At 34.7% G+C, this 10,486-nt stretch overlaps 1 protein-coding gene across 1 annotated transcript in view; it reads left to right on the forward strand.

The window, feature by feature from the left end:
* LOC130051710 (minichromosome maintenance domain-containing protein 2-like) overlaps window positions 1-10,486 on the forward strand; it is a 165,082-nt gene that overhangs the window by 93,216 nt on the left and 61,380 nt on the right. Inside the window, exons 19-21 of the mRNA XM_056154210.1 lie at window positions 9,403-9,512; window positions 9,940-10,013; window positions 10,098-10,207. Of these exons, the coding sequence (XP_056010185.1) occupies window positions 9,403-9,512; window positions 9,940-10,013; window positions 10,098-10,175 (262 nt within the window). The 3' untranslated portion in view covers window positions 10,176-10,207. The remainder of the gene's footprint in view (window positions 1-9,402; window positions 9,513-9,939; window positions 10,014-10,097; window positions 10,208-10,486) is intronic.

The following is a 10,486-nucleotide window of genomic DNA, read 5'->3' on the forward strand; positions in this document are numbered from 1 at the left end:
ACGATATGAAATACACCCAAATTAAATTAAATGTGAATTCCGATTTATGTACGAATAGGGATGGGTACGATTTGAATAGTTTTGAAGATGGTTTACTTAAATAACGCGAGGAATATAAAGCCAGTCGACGTAAACGGTGCATTGTGACGTCGCATCTAGCTGCGATGTGTTTTCTTTCAAACCAAACAATCGCAGCCATTTTCCTTGGAATTGTGAACACCGACGATTTCAAAGCCAACGCGTTGATTGGCTGACTTAAAGTTCATCTGAACATGACCCCTAATCGGGTTATGTCAGATCTACTTATGCAGAGTATACGGTGCAGATCTAAGAAGTCTGATTTTAATTAGATTGGGTCACATGGTCAAGGGTCAAACTGAGCAAAGGAATATACTGACCACTCAATGTTTAGAGAATCCTTTGCTTGACATACATCAAACTTGGTACATTGGTACATTTTATGGAAAAGATTACCCCTATTAATTTTGAGGTCACATAGTCAAGGGTCAAACTGGACATTGGAATATACTGTCTGCTCAATATCTTGAAAACCCTTTGCTTGACAGACAACAACCTTGGTACACTGGTATATCTTCAGGAGAAGATGACCCCTATTGATTTTGAGGTCAAAGGTCAAGGGTCAAACTGGACATTGGAATATACTGTCGGCTCAATATCTTGAGAGCCCTTTGCTTGACAGACATCAACCTTGGTACACTGGTGTATCTTCAGGAGATGACCCCTATTGAATTTATGGTCAGAGGTCAAGGGTCAAACTGGACATTGGAATATACAATTGGATCACACGCAAGTCCTTTTTCGTAACTGGTAAGAAGACTCAGATGTAGATCGGCGCAAGAATTGCATCAAATCGATGCATTTCTTTGCCGGAAGCGCACCTGTGGGTGAGGTTAAAAGGCCAGAAAAAAATCCATGTATAATGTGTTATTTAGATTTTCACCACAAATTCAGTTTTGGTGTCAGCAACGTCTTATTCTCTCTAATACATAAAAATATAAGTGGAAATTGATAGTGGTACAATACCTTAGATGTGTATGATTTCGCCTTAGATGCATTTGAAAGCTCACGTTTCATGGAATGTACGACTGTGATGTCATAGTTACATTTATGTATACGTAGCGACCAACTCTGATGGCGTCGATCCACATACGAGGTTCATTTGCGGTTACCGAAATAGAGTATTTACGATTGTGGAATATACTGTCCGCTCAAATATGGGCCAAGGTGACTCAAGTAAGCAATGTGGCCCATGGGCCTCTTATTTGTCTATTGACATGGGCCTTTGGTATGTGAGTATACCATAAACAGTGTGTCATGTACCAATTTTGATTACCTTTGACCTTGAACTTTTATGTAAAGATCAAATAATAAAATTTTGGGGTGTTTTATTTTTGTCCAGACTATAATTTTTTTTGTCTTTTAACATAGGCCTATGATATTTGGTTTGTTGGTATACCATGATAAGACAGTGTGTCGCATGCCATTTTTGATGCAAAGGTCAAATGATAGAATTTTTCAAGCATTTTTTTTGTACGGACCATAACTTTTTTGTTCTTTGACGTAGGCATTTTGTATATCTGTCAGTTTAATTTACTATCATATGTTCACAACACTGTTCCTTGGTTGAAGCTCATATTCATATAGGCGAATGTTATGTACCGTAAGTCTGGAAAATGGATCAGTTTTAGAGTGCTAAAACAATACTTCATAGTTTATATTGGTTTCAAAATGAATAATCCATTTTCACATATATTATTCTTCAGTAAGTTGATGTCCATTCACTATCTTGATGAAAGTAAATTTCCCTTTTACCCCAAAATGAAAATATTCTGTCGTGTCATGATTAAATGTAAAATGTTTGTAAATTTTTTGCGGATTTGAACTGCAGAACTCTCCACCCTTGTACAACTGTAAAATATTGTGTCAAATCAAGAACTTCCATTTCGACCAAGCTTCATGTTGACCTACAATAACAGACTGACGCACAAGTTCTGAATGACAAGCTTCATGTTGACCTACAATAACAGACTGATGCACAAGTTCTGAATGACAAGCTTCATGTTGACCTACAATAACAGACTGACGCACAAGTTCTGAATGACCTTGCGTGAACAAACACTTTGAGGAAACGAATGGTTTGAGGGAAAGCAGGTTTTTTTTATGAGAACAGAACACTGGGAACTGACCACAGCACGGATTGATGTGGGAATGGAACAGTTCTTATCGGGAATGGTACAAAACAGTTTAAATAGTGTAGTGGTATGCTTTATGGTGTGAATAACTCTGATTATGACTCAGGATTTTGGAGGGTGGGGGGGGGGATACCAATCTGGTTGATTATTAAGACGAGGAATGAAATTAAGATAGTGGGTCTTATTAAGGTAATTCCCCAGACCACGTCAAATAACGTTAGAAACGTTATTCACGAGTCACGAACGTTATCACACATTCAACGAACCCGATGGCAAAAATGGGTGAATTTTATAGACCGTATTAGGACCGATTGTTTGAAAGCAAACAACAAAAATTTAGAATTAAAAAACAATATACGAATTGCGATAATACAAACAAGCCGTTTTTGTACAAGACAACGCTCAGGAGAGAAAATGCTTATAGTTATGTACATCGCGAAGTCGTAAACTCTCCATACACACTGCGTTATGACACACATTCGTTCAGTAATTCCCGTGAGATTTCTGCAAATATTACAGATTATAATGTTAAATCATGTTGCCAACTTTAAATGTATCTACTGTACTAGGCCATTTCTTTTGTGTGATTTCTGATCATTAATGATGGGTAGAAATATCGAATCTCCTATACAACAAAATGCAATGTTTGTGTGTTACATGTACTGACAGTCACATATTTTTGTTATGTTTTCCCTATAATTTAATTTAGTATTTAAACCTGAAAGAATACGATCGATGTTGTCATAATGTAAATAAAATATATGCATAATCTAAAGCTATACTGACATCGTACCCCCCCCCCCCCCCCCCCCCCCCTTGCAAATTTTTTATATTATTTACACGACAAAAATCGTTTTCGAGGCCCTCCGAATCCATAATAAATGTATGTGCATTATATCTCTGTTGTGTCTAATGATTTCAGGGTGTTCAATTTAGATCATACGCTGACAGATTTATCACATATTTAGGCCCTATCTCTAGGCCTAGGTGTCGTACGTTTGTGTTACTGTACATACAGTATGGATCATGGGTGTTGTAATGTAATTTTCTTTTATCTAAAACACTTTTCTGGTCGGACATGATCTTTACTGATGTTTTGATTAAAACGACTCGGAACGTACACGGTAGTTACATGTTGTTAATACTCACATCATATGGCTGTATCGTATTGTTAAAAATTAGCAGGAACTAAAAATTACCAAGTGGGCGAGGAATACAGAATTCGGGTGTTTTAAAATATTCGAATTTCCCAAAATTTGTAACTTGAGCATAGGTTAGCATTCTCTGAATGAGCGTTAAAAATGTAAAAATCATTCTGATCTACATCACGTCTGGCGACATAATTTTATTTTTTCATCTATTGTGACGTCATGTCAGTGTTCATGTGACGTAGGCTATGGATTAGTAAGCTCCTTAGTAAAGTTAGGATTTTTCTAACTTCAAGCCCGATCCCTAAAGCTTATGGCAATCAATGAAAGTGGTTTTTAGCTATTTGAAGCTTTACTGTTTTAAACAGTTTTTAAAAAAACACCCTGTAATATTTCTTGAAATGGTAATTTAGTAATGTAAATGATGAATGAAACATATTTGCAGATTTGGGAATTTTATACACCATTTTCCAATATGCGTTTTTTCAAGGTTTTTAACCTAGAGCTCTCAAATTACCCGATACCCTATTTACTTCTTATATCATGTAAAGGTAAATCATATTGAAATGTTTAAAAAATCTGAAGGTTTTTGAAAACACAATTTTCAGGATATGGTAGGTTATGATTAGTCAAAATTTGACTACTATACGTGCATTTTCATCACCTTGAAACCAAGATCATGGTTCAGTAGATGAAAAATTATTGAAAACAGTCAAATGCAATACATTATCTTCAATTCATATGAAGGAAACATATTTCTATCCTTTAAATAAAGACAGTGCCTTAAAATGTATGTATGTTAACACTGCTTGTTTTGAAGTGATATGTTCTATTTTTAGAATTGGCTGTACTCTGGGAAAGACCGCTAAACATATTTTTCTTCAGAAATTTGGTCAATATACATCCTTGACAAAATACATGCAAATTTTGATAGCAATCTGTAGGCTTTTCAATACTAAGACGTGGTATGGGGAATTACCTTAAATGACACAATATTAAACCACTTCCCTACCTGGATTAAAGTTAGGGAAAAACATTCCACTTGTCAACCAAATAAGAGACTATAGCTCAAGCCCTGATTAACTGATTCAAGCAAGGGTGTCAACTGGGCACCAGTGATGGATGTGTTGATAGCAGTTAACTGCAGGCCTATCAATCCTTTATCATACCACAAAAGTAATTTCATAGTGTGTTTTCCTATAACTCATGAGTTGATAAATTGGGCCTACCTGAAGTATATTTGAACTACAAAGAAATTAGTCACAGTCAAATTGTATCCCAAAGAAAATGTCAAAAATCACTGTACAACTTTTCAATGAGAAATATGTGGTGACTCAGGCTGTGTTTGCTTATAATGATTGGAACTATATAATGATTGGAACTGATCCAGAAAGAGAAAGTTTCCATAGTAGCAGCACCAGCTTCTGTGCCTATGATCCTAATTCCTCCTCAAACATCAATAACAGAATGCTGGGATTGTCTGTCAATCATTGAGAACAACTGACAGTCCTGGTGGTGGATTAAAACAAAATGACATCCTGCAAGATGTGATGGCTAACGTACATCCTCAAACTTATTGAATTATCAAATAAAATGATTTAAAGAATATAATTTTAAGTCACCTTTGTAAACTCAGGTGACCTATTGCAATTGGTTTGCACTTAAAAATAAATAAACATTCACCCAGTTGCATTCACACAGTTGAGAATAATAACATGAGTAGCATTTTGAAGTAACAGCAATTAAATCATATGAAAAATGAAGTTATTCGAAAAGACATTTCCATTTTGACCACCTTTTCATGAAGACTTTTGTGTTAAAAAGACCTTTCATGTGAACAGTATAATTGAAAATATATCATTAAATGTGAAAGGTAAACCTTTCCTTTAGAATGAAAATATACATCTCTTGACCAACATAATAATAAGATTAATAATATTTTCATGTTCAGTCAATAGGTCAAATATTATTGTTTGTGAATCAAATTGCACTCTTTTCCCTGTCTTTTGTAATATCCAAAAAGACAGGCATGACCAAATTCTGGCAACAAATGGACAGTAAACAAATAGATGTATAATGGTTTCTGGTTCTTCCGAACAGATGGAGCAAGCCTTGTTATCTTATGCAGACAATTTTTCATACCTATAATTCGGTGTATTATTCTGTATGCATGTAAACCATATCAGCCCAGTGTCTTTAGTGGTAAACATAATATTTCTATGTACTTTTTAGCTGAGTTGAGTAGAAAATCTCGGCTTTTAAATTGGCGAAGGATGGGTGGGCTGGCGGCGTCCACAATTATTTTGTCCGGTTTGTAACTTTCATACTTTTTGGTGCATCTTTGTGAGACTTGCATATCATGATCACATGCAAAAGGGGAAGTTTCCTATTTATTTTGAGGTCAGAAGGACAAAGGTCAAGGTCTCTTTTTCACTATATGCTGTAGATTTGAGCCAATCTAATTAAAATTAGATCCTTTGATCCGCTCACATATATTGCTATACGTGAGCGGATCAAAGGATCTAATTTTAATTAGATTGGATTTGAGCTTGCCTCTTTTATACATGTACATGTACTTGCTAGTGCATGTTTATCAGACTTCAAATCCTGATGACATTCAAGATTCATGTTGCTTTTGAATCCAAAGGTCAAGGTCATTATCACACTAAATACCTATTGCGGCCATTCAAAGCTTCATACTTATGAACTATATTAAATACGTGCATGTTTTTACTTCGTGAATGCAAGCATCCATAATTTTCCAAACTGCAACTCAGCCGTACGCATTTTTGATGCGTTTTAGCGATTTTTTCCAATTAACTGTAGAAGGTAGATCTAGGCAAGTTCCCATTTTGATTCACATATTGGTCTATATTCTTCTGTGTTACTGAGGTAATCATGTATAGTTCTAGATCCTTTTTTATCTTTAATTAATATTTTAATATGTTGGGTGGGACCAAACTTAGTATATTGTGTTTATATGTGAAACGTTTAAATAACATCTTTAGTGCTATTGATACTAAATGGATAATTAGAAGGAGTGGGTAGTACTTTACCAAAATTGTAAATTCCATGATCCTACGGGTAAGGGTTTGGTTTCAGGGTGGTGTCAAAATTATAAGAACGATTTGAAGGACTTATTTAAGTTTGCTAATACTGTATAAAATCTAAATACATACTTAGGAATAGCAGATTAAAAGGATGAAAATTACTTTGTTAAACACCACTCTGATTCCACGCACAAGTACTCTGAAGTTTTAATAAAAGATATGCTGGAGTTCCTCATTGACAATATCTTCATGTCTTCACTTCTATGTTAGAAGAAAAAATCTCTTGCTCTGGTCTTCAATTCAACATTTACAGAGTTTGACACTAAGGCATGTCCGACCGACCGAGTCTACTAAATAATAGGTCTGGTGGGGTAAAATGTCAGTTTACTTGTCTGACTGGTCGTGTTGAAAAATAAACAAGAAAATTTACTTTAAACCACAAGATATTTTATTCTTAACTTTAAAAAAACTGTAAAGAGTTTGCAAGCAATTTTAAATTGCGTGATGACATAATCTCTATTTTTAGTTCTAATAAATAAGTCGCGGTCAGAAGTGATGTTTTACCACATCTGCTCAATGTTAATGTGTGTAAAGTTATGTTTCGGATAAAAAGATATAAATTCATTTTCATTTTTATAAACAAACCAGTTTATTTGAATTAAATGTAAGAGAGTGTTTATCAAATTAATAAAATACGTGGTAACCAGCCATTTTTCGGTGATGACATATGTGTGAGAATGTCTCTATATTCAAATACGACTTCTCGTCCTTAGGGAAAGATGTCCCAAGAAAAAGGAAAAGGTTGGGAAGAAACAAAGCAGGGCTTATTAAATAGAAATTCAAAAAACAGTTGAAGTAATTTTATTTTAAATGGGCTAAAGAAGTTCCGTGCCAGGTAGATATTAAAGAAACAGAAAATGTGTTTGAAAATAAAAGCATCAAATTGAATAACGTTTGTCATTTGAATTTTAAAGTATCTAAATATGGAGAAACTATTAGTTTTTTCTGGAAAGTTGATCAGGGCTAGTAGAAGTAAGGTCAGGTCTAGTAAAATCATCTGAAGTAGCCCGACTGGTCTAGTGCTCAAAAAAGTAAATGTCAAACCCTGATTTAGATATATCGACGTTTTATTAATTTTCATTCATATGCCGATTTGATATATCCCAGTGAACTCGAAATAAAAGACACCACAGAGTTGTCCACTTCAGCTTCATACTTAGATATTTTATTGTAGATATTAACGGCAAACTAATAACTCAACTTTATGACAAACGGGATGATTACAGTTTCTCCATCGTCAACTCCCCATATTTATGTAGCAATATTCCATTACCACCTGCATATGGTGTTTATTTCTCTCAACTGATTCGATACACAAGAGCTTGTTTTGCGTATGGTCAGTTTTTAAATGGAGGCAGGCTACTGACAAACAAGTTAATGATGCAGGAGTTTCAACAGTATCATTTAAAATCAGCTTTTCGCAAAGTCTCAATTAAAGTCAGCATTTCATTAATTCTGTGATTGTTATAATTCTAGTTTGCTAATACAACCTATCATTGGGTCAAATGCTGTCTGATATGTTTCATACCGATTGTTAAGCCGTTCTTGGCACACTGACTTTTACTACGGATAACTTCGTTTGCCTGATCAAGATATAGGGCTCATGGTAGGATGCTTACTCCTAGGCACCTAATCCCACCTCTGGTGTGACCAGGGGTCCGTGTTTGTCCAACTCTATTTTGTATTGCTTATGGGAGTTATGAGATTGATCACTGTTCGTTATCTTCACCTTTCATGTACAAAAAATGGTGAATTTCACAACCAAGGGTTTTGACTCTAGGATGGGTCCAAATTAGTCATATCTTTTAATGTTAATACCCATAATGTATATTATGTAAAGCCTTTCATCAGTGTATGCACTTTTGAGGGCATTGAAATTTTAAGAACACATCTTGTTTTATACTGTTGCTGAACATTGGAATTTAGTTTAGATGTTCAGAATAGGATATTTTTTTCTAGATTTCATAGCCCTTGGGCAAAGTGATACTTTTCACTAGTACTCAGGTGACCGATGAGGCCTTTGGGCCTCTTGTTTATTCTTATTTGTAGTTATTTTCTACACAGAGGATAGGTAAATTTCTAATATATTTTATTTTCATTGTATTTGTTGGTGTATAGCAATTAGCACCTAGATAGACCCTGGTCACTCCAGGTAAATAACACATCTGTTTTTATTAGGTCCCACCTACTTCACTAACCATAAGGTTACAAAATGGGTCTGTAAGTGGAAAAACATATATTTATTTGAAGCATCAGTTCTGCAGGCTTGCTGGTTTGTAGCAGGGCTGACAGTTTTTAGAGTAGTCAGCCCCTGCTGCTCCATCATACACTGCATATCCACAGCAGATTCACATAACTTGTCTATTATTTATTATTTTGGAGAATATAGCTTCAAAAGTGATGGAATTCCTCAATTTTACTTACTAGTAAAATATTGAATTTTGTGGACATTTTTCTTTTAGAAAACAGTTTAGCTTTGGGCAAACAAAACACTTATAACAAACCCTCTTATAACAAATTCATTCATATTACGAAGTGATATTCCTCTAGGATAGGGGGGGGGGATATTTGATCTTACGCAGTTGGTTATTACGAACTGTTTTTCACTGTCCCTGGAGACTCCCTATAACCATGTCATACTATATCATTTTTCTTTAAGAAAAATTATGTGAAAATTAGCGATATTGTTAAAATACTTAAAGTGGTGACAAAACATAATGCTTCCAAATTCACCTCATTTTGATCAAATTGAAAATAAAAAATGAGTTGCATCAGGATTCTTGTACAAAATTTATTGAAACAAAAGCGTGTTTGTAAATTTTGTTTGGTAAATAGAGCTTTTATTTTATGTTGTCCTTCACATAGGAGGACAGTCAATTTTCACAAATGGGTAGAGGTATACTGTAAGTGTAATTGATCATTTGATTGTAGAATATCAATGGCACAAAGTCATGCCAGACTTTGCCTTAGAACTAGTGTAGAAGAAGAGGATGCATTGGAAGTGATTCTGTTGTACGAAGAATCTCTGACAGCCATGTTTGGTATTTAAACCACTTGTATCATGTATATATCAACAGAGAAGATATATGTAAAAGGATGAATCTGCATTCTTTTAATGTACATTATAATTCACCACAATTATACTGTCTGAAGATATCCTAGTTACATACACATTTGCTGACTATCATTGAATTTGAAGGGTCGTTGTACTATATATCGAGTATTTTTGTACTGGGAATGTTTGGTAAACATTTTACAAATGATAAATTCGAAATGTTGGCATTTTATTGTGTGGCAGATTTTCATTCTATGCACTTTTAATTGCATGTCATTTACATGAATAAATTTTTTGGCACTTTCATACATGATTTAAAAAGAGCAATGTTTAATGCACAAAATTACCAGATATAATCATAGTGTATGAACTGCATTTAACACTATTGTTTTCTGATTTTCTTTCTTACATAGGTCCCTCCATATTGAGTATTCCTCCTGTGTCTCATATCTCAGCAAACTTCATTAAAGACTACCTTGATAACCAGGTAATTATTACCGTCTTGGAGGACTAAAATGTAATCCAACCTCATCTAAAATTTTCTTTTTAAGAACACATTGTTTTGTTCCAGAAAAATAGGTTCGTCTTAAAGATGTTTCAAGCAAGGTTACAACAGTTTTCTGGCTTGCACCGAGGATATGAAGAATAATGGATTCCATAAAATGATATAGAAATAATGGGGTAAGTAGTAGCTCTCTGAGTATTATGGCATCTTCTTCTAGGGAAGGAAATTGTAAAGTAAGGTATTTTTGGAAGAGGAGTGTTTTGATGTGGCTTTTTGTAATTTGTGTGTTCGGAGTGTCGGCATTATAGACTCAAGTTATGTACCTAGCTTAGCCATCCGTTGTATAGATCTTAGCCATCCGTTGTATAGGTCTTAGCCATCCATGGTATAGGTCTTAGCCATCCGTTGTATAGGTCTTAGCCATCCATGGTATAGGTCTTAGCCATCCGTTGTAT

The sequence above is a fragment of the Ostrea edulis genome, chromosome 2 (genome assembly GCF_947568905.1).
Source record: "Ostrea edulis chromosome 2, xbOstEdul1.1, whole genome shotgun sequence".
In the NCBI taxonomy this organism is placed as follows: Eukaryota; Metazoa; Mollusca; class Bivalvia; order Ostreida; family Ostreidae; genus Ostrea; species Ostrea edulis.